This window comes from Onychostruthus taczanowskii, unplaced genomic scaffold, assembly GCF_017590055.1.
Source record: "Onychostruthus taczanowskii isolate IOZ18803 unplaced genomic scaffold, ASM1759005v1 scaffold38, whole genome shotgun sequence".
Lineage (NCBI taxonomy): Eukaryota > Metazoa > Chordata > Aves > Passeriformes > Passeridae > Onychostruthus > Onychostruthus taczanowskii.
Genome location: NW_024501237.1, coordinates 14,310,539 through 14,332,466, shown reverse-complemented (window position 1 = coordinate 14,332,466; position 21,928 = coordinate 14,310,539). Strand labels below are relative to the sequence as shown.

Genomic DNA, 21,928 nt, shown 5'->3' with positions numbered 1-21,928 from the left:
GACTGATACAAAGCAACAATTAATGGCCATGCTCCAGTGGCACTCATCAATTGAAACTAAAATTGAAAATTGAAACAGTCCCCAGTGCCAGTTTTTGTACAAGCTTGCACATCAAAAAGCTGACTGGCAAATATCAGCTGCAAATATTACAGACGAGATAGCAAATATGAGTATCCATCTTTTTAAGGGATTAGCAGTAGGAGGACAAGCATTTTATCAACTTTTTTCCAGTTTTCTCTTCAGTTATGGGCCCTTTTAACTCCCTCCTGTATATCTCAGGTGCAAGGAGTTAGAGAAGAACCTCCTCAGCCCAGTGTAGAGGCAGAGGGGAGCATAAAGTACACAATTCCAAGTGGAATGGAATGTACACAACTTCCAATGGAAATACAGATGTTTTACCCTGTTCCTAGAAAATAAGCTGCCTTGCAAATGCTGAAGGATGCAGTGGCTTAGTTCTTTTTTATGTGGTCAGGAATCACAGAGCTTCTTCCCATTAAAAAATATCTGACCACCCCAGGCACAGGCAGCGAGCACACAGATTTGGAAACAAAGCACAAATCCATAAATTATTTTATGTGTTAAGACGTCTGCCTTAATTCTTCAGCTAATGGGCAGGCATCCACCTGGTGAGAAGCTGGAGGTTGGTGGCACTTCTACTGACAAACAGTAAAGGCATGTTTGGGTGGGAACCACCACGAGAACTTTCAGAAGCCCTTTCATGTCCTCTTGGTTGCTCACTAAAGACTGCTGACAGTCTCTTCCAAAAAAAACTTGCTTGCTATGTCTCATGCCCTGCCCATTGGACAGATTCAGTTTTCTTTTTTGCTAGAAGCAGCGCTATGACTTCACAGGAGGACTAGAAAAATTTCAATACCTCAGGGGAAGAAAAAGGTCAGCAGAGGGCTCTATAAATTCTTTTCCTTACCCTCCAAAGCAGAGACAAAACTGTCACTTGCTGAAACTCCTGCATCCCTTGTCCATCTACACATTTCTCTCCTCAGTATTTCCTCATTTCTTCTCTCCCAATTCCTTCTCTGCTGTCCCACCTCCCTCCCATTTCCCCAGCTGTACAATCTGCTGGAGCTGCAAGGGAACCTCTTTGGCACAGTTTTGCCATTTATCCTGTTGCCCTGAGAAAGAGGGGACACTTTCCAAGGAATCAATGCCTTCATCTCCACTGCCGTGACCAGGGATGGGCTGATGACAGCCAAGCTCCTGTGGGACTCTGTCACGTCACTCTTTGTCCCAAGAGTCCCTCCTCCATCCAGTTAGAGCCTTGTGCTCCATTTTGTGTAGAAGGAAGTCTGGACTCACTGTACTGATTTATACAACTAGAAAAACACATTCATAAAATGGATACCCCATGAGAATTTTGGAAAAAAAAACTGGTTTACTCTATTTTATTGTGTAGAATGAAATAACTCATTACTGTACAATCAAGTGTAGGATTTTGTTCTCCAGCATGTGGCAAGCATTACATTAGAGAGCGAAATCTGGCTCTGCTGTCAAACGTGACAGAAACAAGTATTTTATTCCCATTGAATAAAATTCCCATTCTGATCACATCCATTTGTGTGTCAATAATGTTAACCCTGACACTGTCCAGGACAACAGACCTGAAGTGTTAAAATTAGCTGAAAACGATATTGTTTTTAAACAGATTCTTTCATATGGAAAGAAAAACAGCTCACAAAGCATTTGAATTGCTCAGGACAAAGATTAAAAAATAGATACAAATCTGTAGTCCTTGGGATGCAGGTTATGGATGCAAATGGTGTGCCTCACACATAGAAAAACGGCAGTACCAATGCTCTAGTTTTCAAGGCTAGGATCTTTGGACAATTCTCTACACTGGCAACTTCTAAGATAAAAGGATCAGAAAACACAACCAGTAATTAATGAAATTTAGCATTCCCTCTGGATGTCATTCAGCCCCTAACAGAGAGCTGTCAGGACACCTCCAGGAGTCAGGAGAGCCATTCTGCTGTTTTGAGTCCTCCACAAGTCCTTGCTCCAGTCCTTTGCCCAGAGCCAGTTTCACTTTGTGGACTCTGCTGTGATGACAGAAAACATCTGGGGAAACATCATTCCAAACGGCTGTAGCTAAACTGGCTCTTCCTTACAAAAGCTCTACACAGCAAGTCTACCAAGCACAATACGTGGGAGAGAAGGCAAAATAATGCGGTGTGAAATCCATCCAGGTTCACTTGAGCTGTTCTTACCTGCTGTTTAAGAACTTCGAGTTGGGTTCTCATCTCCTCAATGCTGTTCCTGTCACCCTTCCCTGGAGGAGTCCCAACAACTGGTGGGTGCTGCTTTATCAGTGTGTCCATAAGGGCCTGCAACATCAAACAGCAAAATTACTAAACAGAGATTCACTACACAAAAAAGAAAAAAAATATCCTTTAAAATTATTAGAAAGAGGTTTCCCCTTCACCTGTAGTTGCTTCAATTATATACATTGGCTGTAAGCCCACTTTACTACAGTAAAGTCTGACTGAAACGTTTTTTGCACTAAAAGTAGGGATTCCTTCACGTGGAACAAAGCAAACCCCCAGTTTGAGAGGAAGGTGTGTAGTCTCCGTAGCTTGTCACTAGAGGGAGTTACGAATACACACAACACTGGCACCACTCTTACCTGTTTTACACTGAAATTCTGCCACAGTTCTTCACAGACTTTACTTTTACAGTACTACACAGATTTCCCTTGGACTGGAATAATTAAATCACTTCTACATCTCTCTCTCTCTCTATATCCACACATTATAACTATGTATTATTTTCTTTACTCTAGCACAAATACCATTCAGTACTTTTCATTCTCTCACATAAGATACAAATCCCTGACTTCATCCCTTTTAGAAGCTGAATTCATGCTGATGAGCCTCAGCTCTCCCTTGCTACCCACACTCACGTGGGAAGGATGGAAGATATTTGGAGAGGGAAGAGGCAAACGGGGAAGAAGTGGGCAAGCAGGAGAACCAGTACCCAAAGTAACCCAAGGATTGATATTAATTACAAGGCCCAACAAAAACAAGCACTTTGCATGGAAGCGTAGAAAAGGAAAGCTTTTTATCTGATGAGGTGCTGTCCCTAAGAATTGTGCAGAAATGAACTGGTTATAATAGTGGCAAAGCTTGTGTTCCATGCCAATACATTCAGAAGGTTGAACCTAAAACTGGGAGGGTGAAAATACAGACACCCTGATTACTGATTAACCCTTCTTGTGCCCCTTTGAATCCCCCTTCAATACTTTTTTGAGCAGATTCTACAACACAGAATTATGTAAGGGAAAAAAAAGGAAAAATCCGGAAAATTCAGTCTTCAAAAAGTTTATCCTAACGGGAAGGTTATTTTTAAACTGCATTTGGACACAATACTGTGAGATCCTGCTTTATCCATTCACATTAAAAAAGTTGTTTGATTTCAGAGAATTTGTAATAATTTCAAGTAGCTGAACCTGAAATAGCAGGGGAATAAAGTTAAATGGCACAGAGGGTCCCCTTCCTGTCTCATGTGTACTCATGACATGAGATTTGAAGGATGCAAATGCACAGAAAATCAGTAAATTACTGTTGGGAAAGTGTATATGAATTTTATGCTTCATTTAAAAGAATGGTCAAAATACCCATCTGTCTTATTACAGCCACACCATAAGACAGCAAAATAAAACATTTAAATAAGTTGTTTAACAAACAAGGCATTGAATTAAAGTTAGACTGGAGCTTTGAGCAAGTCCTGTCAATGCATTTCAAAAGGAGCTAGAGATCATGGGTTCTGTCAGATTTTTTCTTATGGCAGCATTATGTTTTTGGCTTGACTTTTGCACATCATGGCCCTTTAGCTTATTAAAGCACTTATTCAAGTTACACAGCAATGGTTACTGCAATGCATTTCCTCAGGAAGTGTTTGTGGTTCACCATTAAATACAAAATTGTTAGAAAACACCCACCACTTTATGTGATCTTTTGATTAAACAAAATTACATTTATTACTTTCCCTCAGTTAAAAAAAAATCCATGTAGATATTTAATGACAATTTCCTTAGTGAGACATATACACACATAATATTACAGGTATGAATATGTGTGTATATGGATATAAGCAATAGGACAGGACCATGTCTTCTGAAGAGAAGCCATCATTCTCAAACACAGAATACATGTTAAACGAGTTTTTAAGCTGTGTGAGCTTTCTTTTCAACCACAGTCTTTCACCAGGTGCATACAGAAGCATCTTTGTGCCATTTTATCTTTGCTCTGAGGAGGGAGGGTGTAGAAAGGACTTAGACATGACATGTAGAGAGGTTTCCTAGGAGAAGCCAAATACTCCCTGAATTTTTCTCCTTGCAACACAACCCTGCTACCTGCCAAGGAATTGGACCCTGCATGCACAGGTCTGAGATGATGTGAGTTCTTGCTCATTTCCCCAGCTGCCAGATGGTGATCACGTGTTTGCCACCAGGTTGTTCACCCAGAATTGAAAAGCTGGTATCTGGTAGGTCAGTGACACCAGAGATCCCAGAATTAGAGGAATCAGTAGCTCACTTCTGTTCCTACCTTGTTGAGACGACTTATTTCACTCTCATAGTATTCCTTCCTCCTGGTCATTGAAGCATTCTTCTGCTTCAGGAGCCTGTTCTCTTCCTTCATTTCATGGAGAGCTTCACTAAGGACCTCTGTATCTTTCTGGGATGCAAAAACACAGAGAGATGCTGCAGAAATGCAGATGGAAGCATTTTTCAAAAACAATTTTCAGAATCATCTTCTGTCTGACAGATGTGCTGCATTTTTGCTGTCCAAAACACAGTTGGGAGGGGAAGCAGCAGGAAGACAAATCATTGGCACACCCAGATATGATAAAGTCTGTAAAAATTGTTTTGACCACTCACCATATGATGAGACAGAGACCACATACCAGACTAAATCCCTGCTCTTTGCAGTTGCACGAAGGCATGGGAATGCTGGCAGGCCAAGCAGATCAAAATGACATCCACAGTTACCCCAGACCTGCATTTCTCTTATGTACTCAGAAAATAGGACCAGGGCTAAATGCTGGTGGAGGCTCAGCCATTCCCAGTGCCATACAACATTGAAGAACAAAACAGAAAAAAAAAGTATTTCAAATATTTTCTGCAGCTGCTTTATGTGAATAAAAAAGTGAGATCCAACAATCACAGGCACAGAACACCACAGGAATGGGGTTTTTTCTGTGTAAAAGGCTCATCTCTGTGCAGCCAGTTGCAGTTTGGGCTCATCAGAAGTTCATCACTGTGTGCTAACTGAGCCAGTGAAAAACACCCCTGAGTAACTTGCTTACGCATGAGGAAGCTTGACTCTGCTGTGGTCTAAGCTAGCTGGGACATTGCATTTTCTCCAAACACCAGGCAAGATTAGCAGGGTATCTCTACAGTAAGTACAGGATAATCCAGCAGCTAGCTCAAGCTGACAAGCACTTACTGGCTGAATGTGTAACTTAAAAGAAATTGCAGATTTAAGACCAAAGTTCAATGCTGGTTAACCTGTCCCCACAAAAAAAATTGGACTGTATTGTCATTTAGTCCATTATTCATGCATGCAGTAAAAAAAGTCTGAGAGAGTGTACTACTGATCCCTATTTTTTATAAAATTGTAGTTATTTTCCCAGGTATCCTACATTAAAAGGCAGTAACATGAACAAAAATATGGACTGTCTCACACTGAATCAACACTCAGAGCAAATACAGACAGTGATTCAGCAAGTGCATAACACAGTTTGTCTTAAAAGAAGTAAATTGCTCTATGGATTTGGAATCAAGTATGTGCTTGGCTGGGACTAATTGATAAGCAAGTCAGGTGGATGTTGCGCTTATGCAGATGTAAGCTAAGGAGGTTGCATTTCTTTTCCTGCAGCAGCTAACTTGCATCTCATCTGAGCCTGGAAGTGATGCATTTGCCACTTGTTTCAGGTTACCACCTGAATAGAGAAGCCCAACTTCAGCCATCAGCATCATCCAGAAACTCTCACTAGAGGTCATGAAGTACGTGATACCATGAAGCAGAATGAGAACAGGAAGCACCATTCTGTGGGGTTTCTAAAATGGAGCACAAAGTTTTGTGTAGGTGCCCATCATTCAGGCTGGTGGTTTTACTAAGGTGGGAATCCAGCTCAGGGATCTAAATTGAAATGCAAAAGCCCACCACAAGAGGCAGTGCCCAAGGAGTCCTGAAAGGGCAGCCCAACCACTCTGAGGGTGAGGTGAACCCCACTCTGGAGCAGCTGATCAGCCCAGACACTTCCAGACCTGATAACTGCACTGACAGTGTCACTAATATTTTCAGGGAGCTGAGATAGCTGCACATGGATGAGAGCCTGTACTGTCAATACCAAAACCTGGGGGACTGGAGCTGCATTCACTCCTTGAGTATTTCTTGCCAAGCACTTGGTGTAGCATCTGCACTGCTGTTCCTCTTCCATTTGAAATAACCACAGCATTTTCCTTCACAAAGAAATTCACCCTGAACTGAACTGTGAGGAGGGAAATCTGTGCAGTGTAGAAATCAACCTGCTCTTTACTCCCCCCCCCACACACTAATGTTGTGCTGTCTGCCAGTCATATGGAAATGACTCTCTCTCTACACACAGTTCTGTGATGAGGCAGCTCAGCAGCCTTGGGTAGGATATTGAGGAGCCACAGTCTCACCTCTGGGCTCTGCACAACCCACACAAGGAGAGAAAGATGAAAGGCAAGAGAGAGCTCACCACAGAGCACAGGGCACCCTCCTACCTTTTCCTGCAGCAGCCTCTCTCTGCCCAGCACTTGCCACCTCCCCTCCTCCGGATGCTGCTGGTGCCTCTCCTGCTCCAGCTCGCTCACTCTCCTCTCCGACACGTCCAGCTTTGCCTTCATCTCTGTCAGCTGAAAAGCAAGTGACAGACCATGCTGGGCTCACTGGGGATTCTGAAAGGCACAGCACCCTTTAGGGTGTTGAGCCAGAGCCGTAAAACAGTTCCAGATTAAATGAGGAAGAGCCATTTGGATTCCTCTTCTCTTTGGGAGAAAAAGGAAAGGCATGATTCAGATCTCAGCAAAGCTTTCTGGAAAATATTAGAGAGAAAATTTTCCTGATAAGCACATGAATTCATTTTATAAACTTCCTGTTCATAGCAGGAAACAGTTGATGAGAAGTGTCAATCAATGAATCAACTTGGGTTCTGGAATACCAGACAAAATTGTAAGCACTGAACTTCACTAGACAGCTGATGATAATGTCTGCAGCAATGACACCACACAGCCATTAGCAAGGAATAAAAGCTATGTCAATTGGATCTTGGATGGAAAAAAACCCAGGAATCAAAATATTTCTTTACAACTCATTTTGAGAGTCTCTGCTTACAGAGGGCAACTTTCATGGAGAATTTACCCAGACTTCACAAGAGATGGGACAAGAACCAGCATATATGTGATGGTGTGGATCAGGGGCTGGGCACACAAGGCTGATTTTCAGTTGATTGTGCTCTCAGTTATGTGCATTTTTTACTATAGTGTGGAGGGCATGAAGATCTCTGCTGTCATGTCCACACTGGTCCCTACTATTTTAGGGACACCTAAACTGCTTATCTGGTTTTGTTTGTCCTACTGAAGACTGACACACATTGGCTTTGCTTTTATATGATGAAGCTTTTTCAATTTATGAGCTCAAGACAAAGTAAGATATTTACCATGGCTATGGCTGGTATTTAAACACAGACTTAACTGTCAGCAGGTGGCACACATATTGCAGCAGAAGTTGTCAGCATTGTTACCTGCTTTTCATAAAGCTGTTTCATACTTCTAAACTGATGATCCCATTGCTTGTTCACCTCCAAAAGCTGTAATTACCAGGAAGGCACAGTAAATAACACTTATTTCAACATTTTCAGTAAATCAAAAACAGACTGGCATTCTAATCTTCTGTCAGTGAGTGTTCCCAACCTCCTCATCATCTGGCCAGTTCATTTATTTCAGAAGAAGCAAGTTTAAGGTTTGGCAAGCCTTGCAACCCATCTGCCAGTGCTTTGGTATTTTGGTTAAAGCACATGAACATTCAGGAAGCAGCACTCAGAAAACATGCAAATACACAACAAGCTACAGGTGGATCATTTCCAGCACTGCACAAATCCCAAGCTACAACTCCTAAATGGCCAAGGACTTTCCTGCTAGTTTGCTACAAGTTCCATGACCATATTTCCAATTAGAAGGTCTTTGACTTCAAACAAATGAATGGAAGACTCCTACTGGCTGTGATACTACTGAGTGCAAACCCTGCTTGCTGTTCCTTGGCCTTTAGCAATAGTGGTCATTAATCAAATTTGCCCTTTGTACTAAATAAACCTCTGCTCTTCCAGATTCATAGGCATGGTACAATCAGTCATCAAGTGCTTAAGGGTATATTTAGGATTACCTCTCGTCTCTGTCTTTCCAGTGTGAAGATCTGTTGCTCCAGAGAATTGGAAGATAAAGGCTTCTTTTTGCTCAGTAATGTGTGCCTTGACTGGAGACAAACAATGTTCAAAAATTAATGCTTCTGGCCTGTTCTCTTCAAGATTCTCAGGTAAAGCTCCCATCCACCCTGACAGGTGCACATAAAGAAACTGAAACAAACATTTTCTTACACCAAATTTGTATCTAAATACCTTCACACCTGCTGGCAGCTGATTCTGGAGCATGCATCTGCTTTAAACCCACTCAGGCTGTGTTTTAATTGAAGCATTATGCAAGTAGTCACTGAAATAACCAAAATTGTATCTATTTGTACCATCTGAGACACAGAACGCGAAAGAGGATTTTAATTATCTTGCAGATGGCAATACAAACAAGCAGTACAAGCCACAAAAGTTGAGCATGACTTGGAGAGGGTGTAAGTAATTCCCCTCATTTACAAGAACTAGAATAATTAGTAGGATTGCCCCTAGTAAGTGCTTGCAGGCCCAAGGTGATAAACTTTAGCACAATGGGCTCAAAACAAGCAATACAGAAAAATAGGCCATTTGGAGAAATGTAGAAGATCAGTCTGCAATTGTTCAATTTTTTTTTTAAGTGAGGAGTTTCACCCAAGCGGGACAGCAGCAGCTAGACCCTAATTTTTATAATGGCAGTGTTCTAGATCATAATTTCCAAGAAGTTTGTATGGATTGTCATGAAAACAAACATGTGATCTATTAGCAAGGGAGAGAGAGAGAGAGCTGTACTGGAAAAAAAGAGAGAGCCTCATGAAAATAGAACATACTTTGGTCAGATACATGCTCAGCGATTTTTGTTTTCCTCCCTAAATTCTCAACCACTACACGAAAAACAAGAATAATGGTGTGAGCACTTCTGAGGTCTGGAATAAATTTTCTGTAGATACAGAATTTAATGCTGAATACCAATGAAGATCAAAGGACAGTTTTACTGTCTTTTCAAAGGCAAAAAACCCAGCCACATATTTGCCCCATGGCCAGTCCTGCTGAACTCTGATGTGGAGCCCTTGACTTCCAAGCCAGAAAACACTTAATCCCTCTTCTTGTAGCTCACTGACATGTTTAATTTAGAGTATCTGAAGCAATACCTGGCAGCTAATGGAGTTATTCCCATGCTGAATTGCTTTCAGCATCTGGGCCTTAGGCATATATTGAAGAGCATGTTTAAGAATAGTAATAAAGTGAATAGGACAACTCACAAATCTAACAACTACATATACACTTGGCACCAACTAAACCAAATACTGCTCACAGAAGTTGTGGGGCCACTCAAATGAACCACTTTGCACCCTTTGTGCAACTTTTGGAGGGCAAAAAACTCCATTAGGAAAGGTCTTCTTTCTAAGAATGCCATCTGCAAAAATATTTCTAACATTTCCTTCCACTCTTGCGCAGTTTAAATAACTCAGAAAACTCTAGTGGAGCACAAAGGTCAGTCCATAATTGTCAATCTACAAAGTGACCTGTACCAGCTCCTGTTACTCAGACAACACTTCAGAGAACAGCCAACACAGCCACTTACCTGCAATGGTTCTGCTGGAGCTTCCATGTCACTCCCACCTGCCCAGGTGCATCCAAGCTGGCCTAGAGCATTTCCTTCACCGTGGCTCTTTGGAGGAAGAGCAATGAAACAGATTTTATGTTGGCTAAAGGAGAATTTCTTTCAGATCCAGAAGATCCAGGAGTGCTGCCTGTGGAAGCAGCCACAGTCCAGAAAGTAGTGGTGGAATTCTGATTTTAACCTTTTCCTTCTTCCTGGCTGGGGCTTCCCAGAATGGATGAAGCACAATGCCTATGACTAATGTGCCAGGCAAGGCAGCTCTCTGCTTTGTGTGCATGGAAATCACAATTGCCTGGCCAGTTCCCCCCAGAGAGGAAGTTGCATGTAAGGGAAGGAAGGGTATTTGCTCTTTCAGTAAATAAGAGGACAGGCTTTCCATCCCTGCTTCCAGTTATAAAAAAGGACCTCAGAAATTACAACAATTATTGACACTAAGAGTGAATTATCAGAACAGAAAAATGAGTGAGTCATGCTTCTAAAGGAGCAATAGCAAAGTCTGTTAACAACTACAGGGAAGAGCACCCCCATACAAAAACCCCAAGATGTTTAGGGGAAAACCAACAATGGAAAATTGATTTGTTTCCCCAAAGAAAAGCTGCATAGATGAAGAATGACAGATGTTTTATTTGCACTTCTGCCACTTGCCTTATCTGAGCACGGATCCACCTTCAAGATACTCAAGACTTGGGTACTCAAAAGTACCCAACACTCCAAACCTGTGCCTCAGTTTCCCATTTGGAGGAAGATGTTAACCCTACCAAGTTAAACTCACAGAAAAGATTAACAAAGAAAAGACTTCCACAGACTTGCTACACAAAGTCAGGATGAAACAGAAAAGTGCAAAGTGTTCTCATCTTCATTTGTGGAATTCTGAACAATAATGGATTTCAGAGGGAAGCATAAAAGAAAAATTCTGCTCCCTATTGTGGAAAGATCTCTGGGTCTATGGATTTTGCAGTGGCAGCAGAGGTTGCTTATTTCCTTTAGAAGGAATGAAATGAAAGCTAGCCTGTGAAATTTGACATAAAATAATAGAAACTCCTCTTTCAATTTCCAAAAACAGATTTAGAGAAAATAAAGCAATCCTGTTAAATGCTGAAATTTTGCAGCCACATTCCAGATCTCTGGTTCACAATGTGTGACTAAGCAACTCTTCTTTTTGCAAGATACAAACTCCAATTTGGAAGAAAGCTACTGTTTTATAATATTTGGAAATGAAATATGTCCTGCTAACCTGAGGTGCTTTCCATTTTTCTCCTGGTTTATGGAGCAGCTGGAAAACTTGTGGTGTATCAAGAGAAAAAAACCAACGGTTATTTTAATGAAGATATTTCAGATTCTACATAGGAGTCATTCTACTCAACAAAAACTTGAAGAATTTTATCTGTACCTATAACAAAACTAGACATTGAGCATATGGGGTACAGCATTGAAGACTATAAACTGGTGCAGAAAAGCACCAACACCGGGGCATCTGCTTAAACAAAATTATAATCACAAACCTTCCACCTTGCACATCTGCTCTTGAGGGCGATGCCTCTCGAGCCCAGACACTGTCCCTTCCCCAGCTCCCACTCTCACCAGTCTCATCCCCACTCCAGCAGCATGTTCACTTTTGGAGAAAGCTCAGGTTGAACAGCTGCATTTTAAGGCCTGACCTGCAAGGTAAAGCAGCCCCAGTTTCTGGTTTCCTCCCAAGAGCACGCTGGGATGTGGTGAGTGAGGCTCTGAGCAGTCTCCGCAGTGGGGACAGAGGAGCAAACCCAGGGCACAGCCCCAGTCATGAATCACAGCTCCCACTTGAAAGATATTAATGCTCAAATTGAAGAGAGGATGAGGCTGAGACCTTGTTTGATACTGTAATTTAGGTCACAACGGTTTCCTGAAGAGCTGAGTAGTTTCCTGGAAAGCTACCTGGACATTAGAACACCAAGTCCTTTGTTAGTGATTTTTTTCATGACTGCAATAATGGTCACTTAAAGTGAATGATTTTACATAAAATTGGACAGAATAGAACTAAGACTCAAGTACTTTTCAGTGCCTGTCTCATCCAGCTTAGCATTCACAGGGATAACTGGTTGCCATGTAAAAACAGATTGGAGAGACAAGAGTATGTCTGAAATCTGTATGACTGGAAGAAATGCCAGTGAGTAGGGAGCAAAAATTCAAGCTCTTCAGAGATGATGGTATTCTTCCAGCAAAAACAGGGAGGTTGAAGCAAAGTCATTGCCTGTCTCTGAAAACAGTTAATAGCACCAAAAAAAAGAGAAGGAGACGACAACATTCATTTTCATTGATATGGCAGTGATAAAGACACTACATTTGTTTAAGTATACTGCTATCAAGAAAAGCTTGGTTGTAGAACAGCGCTGCAGAAACCTGAGATATACAGAAATCCTTGAAAGAAGGACACTTTGAGACCTATCAAGTTTCAGAATTCAAAAAGACCCACAAATCTTTTAATGGTTTGAAGCTATTGAACAATACAGACAGTTTCAAATTGCTTGGAAAATTCCAGTTGACAATCAGACTGTAAATGCAGTCACAAACCTAAAAATCTGTTAGGTATGGAAAAAAGCTTCTCAGGAAGTAAATGGGAGAATTTGCTGCCCCTCACACTTCCTAAGTTAACTCCAAGTGGCATCTTAAAACAACCTAGAAGCCACTTTTAATTTCTATTTTATTTCCACGATACTCTGTAATTTCTATAAGTAGCAGCTTTGAGATTGTTGTTTGGTTACTTTTAATGTCCTGTTGAAAAATGAAAAATATTTTTGTTTGCATTCTAGGAGGACCTGAGCAGCCTGAGCATAAAGGCCTTTCCGGCATCTTTGGGAAGCTTGCAGTGGAAGAAAAAGCAGAGCCTTGGAGCTGAACCCTCTCACAAGCCTCAGCACCACAAGATGATAAAAGTATAAAAGTTCTCATTTTCAGAGTGCTGGATCTTAATTCTGGGAACTACTTGTGTCACAGTATTACAAAATATCACTCAAATTTAGATAATGAAAACCATTTCTCACTTCTGAAAATTCTGTTTAGTAACTGCAGTGAAACCAAGAATCACTAAAAGGCCTGATGTAAGCAAATGCGAGGCTTTCCTTAATGATAACAAAATCATACAAAAATACCAAGATTTTTTTTTTCCTAGCTAGTCATGCATCTGCTGTGAGGTTTGTTGGGTATTTTCTTTTATTAGATTTTTTTTTAATTTATTGTTCAGTTACAGACTTATAGAAGCTAGATTAACTCTGAGATTACTTGGGTTAAAATTTGGTGGCTTTTGGGGAGTCTTCACTCTGCTTATGTTTCAACTGAGCTTTGTTTTTGGCTTTATTGCTGAAGCTGTTATGCCAGGAGTGTTTGCCACAATATCCATTTTCCTATTCTGAGGCTCATGGTAAAGTGGTAAAAAATGAGAGATTTTAGCTGAAGAATAAAATTGGCTCTTGAGCCAGAAGAAGAATCTGCCTCTTCCTGCCCCAGCCTGGCGCCTGTGGCTCATCAGAGAGGTGTGCTAGGAAGGGATTTTCCCTTCATTAAGTGTGTCAGCCTCAGCCGTTTGTGTTGCTCAGTTACATGCTCCCTCTGACAGAAAAATAGGTACAGATGCAAATTTGTGTCTTGATATGTGGGAAGCAGATAAAATTAGAGCAAGACGTGGTTTCAGAGTAAATCAAAATATTTGAGCACAGGCTCCTGCTTCAGGATTTCCTTTCTCCACTAACCATAAGGGCATGTCCTCCCAAGTACCCAAGCATTTGCAAAGTCAAGCCTGTTGATGAAAATCCAAGTTCCATGTGAAAATAACTGGATGATAATTTGCAAATCTAAAAAATGTAAATCTATTCCCTTTCCTGGAATGGAGAATGCAGCATCAGGACAAGCTGCAACTGAAGGAATCATTGACTGAAGGATGTGCTCAGAAGTTCATAAATTTTTATGGCAGAAAAATCGTGGCAAAAAGGGGAATTTGTTTACAGACACTTATAGATTAGTCTTGAAAGTCATTTAAGTTCAGATGGAAATACCCTTCTGCAGAGTGCAATTTGTACTCTTCACTGCAGAAAAAAAGTTACATGAATGAAAATGACCTGCTGTCTCTGACAAATAACTTCCTGATGAATGACTGACATTTATGGAAGGGTACACTTTTGTTTCATTATTAACTTTTTCTTAACTCTTAAACATTTCATTTGCCCCTCATTTTAAGTCCTAATCAGCATAATTTCACAAACGGTTATTATCTGATGTGGGTTTTTTTAAAATATTATTTCATAATCTTCATAAAAAGTCTACTAGGTGTTAAAAATATGACCTCCTTTCCCAAAACACACAATCCAAGACAGGTACTCCTAGCACCTTACACTGAAGTTGTTGAAGCTCAACAAGACTGTCAAGCTGTCACTCACTTGAAGCCCAGCTCAATAACCAGCCAAGTGAAAAGTTGCCTGACTTAGAAATATAAATAAAAACCAGCCAGCATGTGTCTAGTGCAGAAATATCATGAAATGTCCCTCTTGAAGCTCTGAAAACCACACACACTTCACAGGCAAGAAGTGCTATAAATGCAAAGAGCATAAAAGCACCACAGATTAAATACTGCCAGTCTCCTGTGTGAAGCGCTGCAGCACATCTCAGAAAGGGTCCAGGTGAGCGCTTCTTTCTCTTTCCTCCTCACATTGCCCACATCCCCCAAATCCTGTCCTACGTCCCCTGCTGGAGGAGAGGCTAACACGTGGAACCCGGTGTTTCCATGGATCATTTGTGGCTTGTAATTTCACAGCTTGGTTCTGCGCCGCCTTGTGCTTCGCCACGCTTGTTTCTCCCCCGCCTCCGGGAATCCCCATCCCTCCCTATGGCTTCTCTCTCACCGTTGCTGATCCCACTGGTCTGACCCTGTGGTGTCTCCTTAGGCTCGGCTCAGCTCCGTGCCCCGAGGTCATGAGTCATTCTGGGGATGGCGGTTTGCATGTGAAAGGAGCCGTGTGTAATTTCGGATTTCGTAGAAGAGAGTCATCTCCCTTTTACCTCCTCACCAATTTCCTGCACCGTGCCTCGGCGTGCAGCCTTCAGAGTTTTCCTTTCCCCATCCCGTGCTGGAGTCACACAGGTAAGGGTGTCATCCCTTGCAGGTGGATCATTCACGGGTTAATCACTCCTCTCTTCTGCACCACTCCCTCCTCCGGTTCCCAGTTTGTGGAAAATGGGGAAATTCCTTCTATTCTCGCTATTTCAGGGGAGAGGAGTGAAACTGAGAGGGAAACCCAGAACAAGTTTCTGTCAGGCTTGTTAACCACTGCTTCACTGCAGGCAAAGACAATCGCCTTAGCAGGTGGCTTACGATTTTCTGCTTGCAATACCACAGAAATGTGGGTTTGAATCATCATCATCATCATTTTCCTTCTCCTCTCTTCCTATTAATCTAAAAGCCTTTCTGACACTTTCACAGGTCTCTGTGTACCACATATCTGCTCATTCCCACCTAAATCAGAATGTCAAAATGCATCAAACTGACAGCATTTTGGGGGTTACACAGTTCCAAGGATCTGTGTTATCCAAAAGGCACATCTGACTACAGGGTTTGACACACAGTGGGTTTAGCTGATCTTTTAAAGCACTATAAAATGCACCTTCTCAGTCGCTCTTCCTCATACCAGAAAGTAGCTATATCAGGAAAAAAAAAAAGTGTAGCAAGTTCATTGCATCATTTCAGAAATCCTAAAGTTTCATGCACAGTTAAGTCCCACAGAGAACATCCCCTGAACGTTCTTTCCTGGCAGATAAACATTGCAAAAGCACACTGTGATTACCTTAAGGGAACACGAAGTTCTCTGAGGGCTCAGCCTCTCTTGGGCAAGAGGTTTGGGGTCCTCACAGGGCTCCAAAGTGCTGCTCTTCCCTATCAGGTTCCTTATTTCAACATCCAGCTCTTTGCTTTCACACCTGCTTAGGAAGAAAAAGCAATGTCAAACTCTACACCAGAACTTGAGGCTTTATTCTGAATGTGAGAACACAGATCTGGTCCAGCTCCCTTCCTTCCTGGTAACACAAGCAGAGAGCACCAGGGCAGTGACACACAATCTCCAAGTGCTTTCTGGCAGAAATTAATTTAAAATGCTTACACAAGAAGCCTTTATGAATTTTACCACTTTTCACCTACAAAATCCAAATCGACCCTTTTGGGGATTATATGAAGACTGCCATGTGCCCTAAACCTCACTCACTCACAGTTTCAAGAATTTTAAATTCAGCTTCAGAAAAAAATGCAATCAGAATAGTTGAATAGGTTTAGAACTGCAAAACCAGGTGCTCAAAGTCTTTTGAGTTCAAAAGTCTCAAAGTTCACAAAGTCTTTAGACGGCACATTTTGTTTTCTCTAATACTTCGTAGCAGACACCTGACATGCATTTTCAATTTTTTTTTCCCTTAAAGATTCCTTTTAAAAACATTCACATCTTGGAAAAAAAAATTGGTCTTTTGAGAACATTTAAAATTATAATTTTTTTGGTGGGAAAACTCTTTTCTTTCAGTCTCTCTGATAAAGACATACAGGACTTAGGTGCACATAGGGGCTTGTTCCAAATTCACAGAACAAACTTGCAACTAGGGCTGATTCACTTGATACACTGTCATGGTGGAAAGTGACTTCCAGATAATTAACTGAGATACAATTAACACAAGCCCCTAAATCTCCTTGATCAACCCAAGTTATCAAGAAAGATTCATCTCTTGTGTAAGCTTAGACTTCATTGCCTAATCAGCTTAAACCAATTTAAATATAATTAATGCGTGACCAGAAAGCAAACTGCAAGGCTCAAAAAAAAAAAAAAACCAACCTGTTACAGCAAGAATACTTCTTGATTTCAACAGAAAATACAGAATTCTTTATTTGAACGACCAGAAAAACTGAAAGCTGTAGGAGTTTGTCAATTATACTTCCTTAAATTTAGACAGGCAATCCCCAGGGATTGAACCTCAGGTTCTGAGGAAACTCTTGAAGCAAAATGGATAAAAATACCCAAGAAACAAACCCATTTATCTTAATCATAAGAGTAAATAAGAGTGGTGAATGTCATGCTGATACCATAGGATGATTCATTTAATGCTCCATATTTAAAACACAGAGACTGTAGCAGAAATATATTTTCACTAAGCATGGATACAAAATCATTTCCAAGAGGAAATAAAATACCAAGAGTAGCAAATAAGGACTAGTAAAATTCTGGAGTTGGTGGGGTTTTTTTTAACTTGCTGCTGGTAGTTAGACAAGCTGTACTTTCATGGCCATGAGGATTAAAAGCAAGACCTTCCCAAGGCACATTTTCTTGAGCTCCACGGCGGTGCAGGAGGCTGCAGCTGCTCTGCGGGCTGGTGGCAGGTTCCAAAGGCTCGGCTGTGCGTGGGTGGCAGGTGAGCCCCAGCAGCAGCACGGGCACTGCGTGGCAGCTCAAGGAGAAAACTGCAGCAGGAAAGCAACGAACCTTGCGACAGAAATCCAGCCCTTCTCTGGCCGGCTAAATGTTGCAAAATCCTGGAGAAGCCAGGGCACTTTTTATAAGCAATTCCGTGCTGAAGCAACGAACCTTGCGACAGAAATCCAGCCCTTCTCTGGCCGGCTAAATGTTGCAAAATCCTGGAGAAGCCAGGGCAAGCGGCACTTTTTATAAGCAATTCTGTGCTGAGGTTCCCACACCTCAGGAAGCAGCCAGAGCAGGCACTCTGCACTTTCAAGTGCACTTCCATGGAAAACAGCACCTTCGGCTCACTTGACTCCAGTTCCTGATGCCGTCTGAGACAGCTTTGTGCAGCAGGGGTGCACATGCCCTGGGCAGAGCCCTTGCTGCTTCCGAGGTTGTTCAGAAGAAATGAAAAGCCACAGCACGGAAGCAGCCACTCGCTGCTGCAATTTACCACCTCCAGTTTCCAGCACAACCTACACCCCCAGCTCAGGAGGAGTAGCCAGTGCTTTTAAAGTCTTTTAAGCCAAATGAAGCAGCAAAGCCAAAGAAAAAAATACACAGAATAAAGGAACAATGCCTGGGTGCAGCCCTGGGGACAGTAAAAGATGAGCAGCAATCTGGCAGGAGTGCAGCAGCAAATGCTTAGGCAGGCTGCACTCAGCTCTGCTGCTGGTTTAGCCATTGCAAGTGGAGATGTGTGACCACAACCTCCTGAGGTCAGAACACGAACCAAGCTGAGAAATACCCCATAAACATAGGGGGTTGGCTTTTGATATCTTTTTTTCAGCCAGGAAGTGTTCATTCCTCTGCTCACCACAGTTTGATGTTGTAGCTGTAAATGATAATCACCTCTGGCTGCTCCTACCCTTGTCTCTCCCTACACTCTTCTTTCTGGACTTACCTGGGCAAGGGCAGGATCCAGCTGTGCCTGGGCAAAAGAAAGAGAACTACAAAAGGCTCAGATCTCTACAAACCAATTTCTGCTCTGTGTTTGAAGACCATCATCCAAGTCAGAAAGTTACTTCATTTTTAGACTGAGAAACTATTACTGCATTTATCTGCATTTTATTATCAGCCACTTTGCTAATCAGAAGGGTACATTTATGGTGAGCTAGAACATTAATCAGATCTGCTGTGTAGATGTGATTTGGAATCTGGACTTTCAGAGCACACAGATGCTCTGAGCGCTTGAATATATCAAGGGACTCATGATCAGCAGCTACCCCAGACCAAGACAAGCTGACTACCAGAGCTTCCCCCAGAGAGCTCTAGAGGGCACACAGCATTCAGATTCTGCGCAGAACAGTTTTCAAAACTGCTTTTGGTTTCCTGGAGTTCACAGGTACACCTCTGCAGCATCAAAAAAGCATCAGAAAATATTAAAACCATTTTTCTGTGGTCATACAAGACAAAGTATATCCCTTCTATGTGCTAAAGCTTTCTAAAATATACAAAGATATAAAAACTACATAAAGCAAGCTGTGATAACAGCAGGAGGCAATAAAAGATTAGAATGTTGACTCTTCTTCGTAAACTTTGGGTTAGTTGCAAAATCTCCCTTTTTTTTTTCGTTAAAATATTTTACATTGAAGCAGAATGTATACAGATGTAATGAAGGAAGCTGGCCTCCCAGCACAAGTTTTAGCAGCTTGCAGGGAAAGAAGAGAGCCCAACCTTCCTCACAATTTCCATGTCATATCTAAATAAAAAAGCCATATCCTCAAAAAATAAAAAATGAGGTGTGTTCCCTTTGGTTCTCAAGTTATCATATCCATGCAGAACTTCACTGTGCACTCCACTAAAGCTACTTTCCTTTCTCCTACGTGTTCAACTTGCTGCCTTTAAAATGGTTTTTACTTCTTGCCCCATGGTACATCTTTGCACCACTTCAGTTTTTAGGCTCCACTGGCCTATTTATAGTTTTTGATATCATTTATAATAATATAATGCTCTAAGTAATAATGATTGTTGGCTTATAAACGGTTGCATACTTTTTACAGCAATTCCATTTTTATGTGGAGAGCCAGAATATGATCAGCCCCATGCTTTGGGCTTGAGCAGCATAGATTGAAGGCTGAAAAATAGAATTTCCTCAAATATGAAGGTAGAAGCTCCATAACAATCCCAGTTTTGCATCTCTTGGCTTTCCACATTTTTTATTGGAAACTGGCATTATTCCTTACTCATAGCAGTTACATGGCAACAATGGACATACCTACAAGATGTCCCAAGGCATTTATTGCACAATACTAATACCAAAGCCAGAGAATTCTATTTGAAATATTCATTTCAAGGCTGGTGTGCTGGGGTCATTTTCTTGTGGTGGTGAAAGCACAAATACACACCATAAACAATTGTGAAAAAAGGCTTTAAGCCAGGATTTACAGCCAGATGCCAACACCATGGAGCCATATTTTGATGGGAAATGAATTCCAGAGCTTAATGGTAAAACATGTGCTTAATCCCCTTGGGTGGGCGTTTGGGATATAGGATTCTTGCTTGGCTAAGCCTACGAAGTAAATTCATGGAAAAAAAGAAATTTCTCCATTTGAATTATGGAGAAAGAACTAGTCAGATAAATTTAAAATGTGCCAAATTTCAAGACAAATTGTTTCAGCTAATATTTCTCTTATTTATGACAATAGTCTTCATGTCAGAAAAAGGCCTGTAGAATTACGAGGAGAATCAGATTGAATTACAGAATATTTAATCTAACTTGCACTATAAATAGACTTAAAATACAAATAAAAATAGGGATATAATTCTTTAAAATGACAGTTTATCTGTAGAACAAGCCTATTCTCTTATGTTCCACATAATTTTGCAGAACTTTTGATCTCTTTTAATTCAGTTTTGTAGAACTCTTAGATCTTTTTTCATGCAAATACACTGGGATTTTTATATTGAAATCCCATCCAGTTAAGACTAAAAAACAGCAAAGAATTTCCAGTCCAATAAGAAATAGGAAGAATAAAATTTTGCCAAGAAGACAAAAAACCTTTTGTTACTGAAAAAAAATTTTGGAGCCCTGTAAGCTCTTAGAAGTTTAGCAGACTCTGAGCTGATAGAGAATAGTTTAAAAGTGGTGCAGCTCCCTAAGGACCAGTTGTGCTATTCCAGTACTCAACACTCCACTCAAAGTTTCGGCTTGGGAATTTAAGCCAGAACTTTTGAAATTGAGCTCCACTCCTTCCATGTTCCACCTCACATGTACCACCATAAAAAATAGTTTATTGGGCGTAAAACATACTGTGCTGGGACAAACACAAAAAGCATACCTGCCTTTGATGATTATGAGTAGATACTTTAAAAGAGAGTTTGGGGGGGGGGGAAGGAAACACGTTATTTCAAATTGTTTCTAGCTTAATATTTTAACCTGAATTTCACCCCCAAAAATTTATCCACTATTTCAAGAGCATAGCTGGAAATCCAGGCAAGCATAAACTGAGATCTACCTGTCAGAACTGCTCTGTCCCAGATTAGGGGGATTAGGAATAATCTCACCCCAGTGCCAAGAAGAGAGCTCCATAAGGTATATGATAGGGGTTAAAACATGAACTGTGACCATAGCAGAGAAACCACTTAAAACTTTCCCTCAAATCTGATGTAGCCAAAACATCTGCCTCTCACCCCATAAACGTCCCTACACTTCTGTTCCCTTTACGACAAAGGAATGGGCCTTTTAAGGCACATTTAATAGCCAGCAGCTGTTGGGCTGTCAAATGCCACATCTGGAGAAGCTGTGTGCTGTTAATGTGAGCAGAAACAATTATTCCTTAATACTTTTGCTTAATTTTAAGAATTACACAAATGACAACAAAAGGGGGGCATGTTCTTAATGGAAACACATCTGGTTCTCTCCAAAAACAAGCCAAAAAAAAAAAAAAAAGGGGGAGGCCCAGTGATTAAGTGAAGCAGCACCTATAATCCATCCCAGCTCAGTAAGGAGAAGGAAAGCTAGTGATATACAGGCACACAGTGTCTCTCAGTGTTTGACTACTCCCCTCAGGAAATTTGCAACATACAAGAAGACCATGGTTGTTGGCTTGCATCAAAAGATGTTACTTATCACACAGTGCTGTTCCTGCTATGCTTGGATATTCCTGTCCCTTGGGAAGTTTCCATGCTGCTGCCTCACTCCTGTATCTATACAGCTTGTACATCAGGAAAAGAACATCATTCCCCTTTCACTTGGATCTTCCACTTCATTATACTACCAAGACATTGACTGTCTTCCTGATGGACAGCATTTGGGCTGCATTCCAACCTCAGGAAAGCCAATTAAATTATTTCCACAAACTTTCTCAGGCTTCAAATGAGCCCTAAGTGAGTTGCAGACAACTGTCTCCCTGGAGAGGCAGCAAGTGGGGCACTGTCACCCAGACTCAGCCCCAAGGCCTCACGTAGCTGCGTGTGGATACCAGTG

The 21,928-nt window shown here is 41.3% G+C and overlaps 1 protein-coding gene across 2 annotated transcripts in view; it reads right to left on the bottom strand.

Moving 5' to 3' along the window:
• The window catches only part of TNIP3 (TNFAIP3 interacting protein 3), a 56,304-nt gene that overhangs the window by 10,258 nt on the left and 24,118 nt on the right, over window positions 1–21,928 (bottom strand). For both annotated transcript variants that reach the window (XM_041412190.1, XM_041412191.1), the window contains 7 exons: window positions 15,853–15,985; window positions 10,004–10,090; window positions 8,424–8,513; window positions 7,786–7,851; window positions 6,767–6,898; window positions 4,560–4,688; window positions 2,223–2,339 (listed from right to left, as the gene is read on the bottom strand). In XM_041412190.1, coding sequence (XP_041268124.1) covers window positions 2,223–2,339; window positions 4,560–4,688; window positions 6,767–6,898; window positions 7,786–7,851; window positions 8,424–8,513; window positions 10,004–10,090; window positions 15,853–15,985 — 754 coding nt within the window. The remainder of the gene's footprint in view (window positions 1–2,222; window positions 2,340–4,559; window positions 4,689–6,766; window positions 6,899–7,785; window positions 7,852–8,423; window positions 8,514–10,003; window positions 10,091–15,852; window positions 15,986–21,928) is intronic.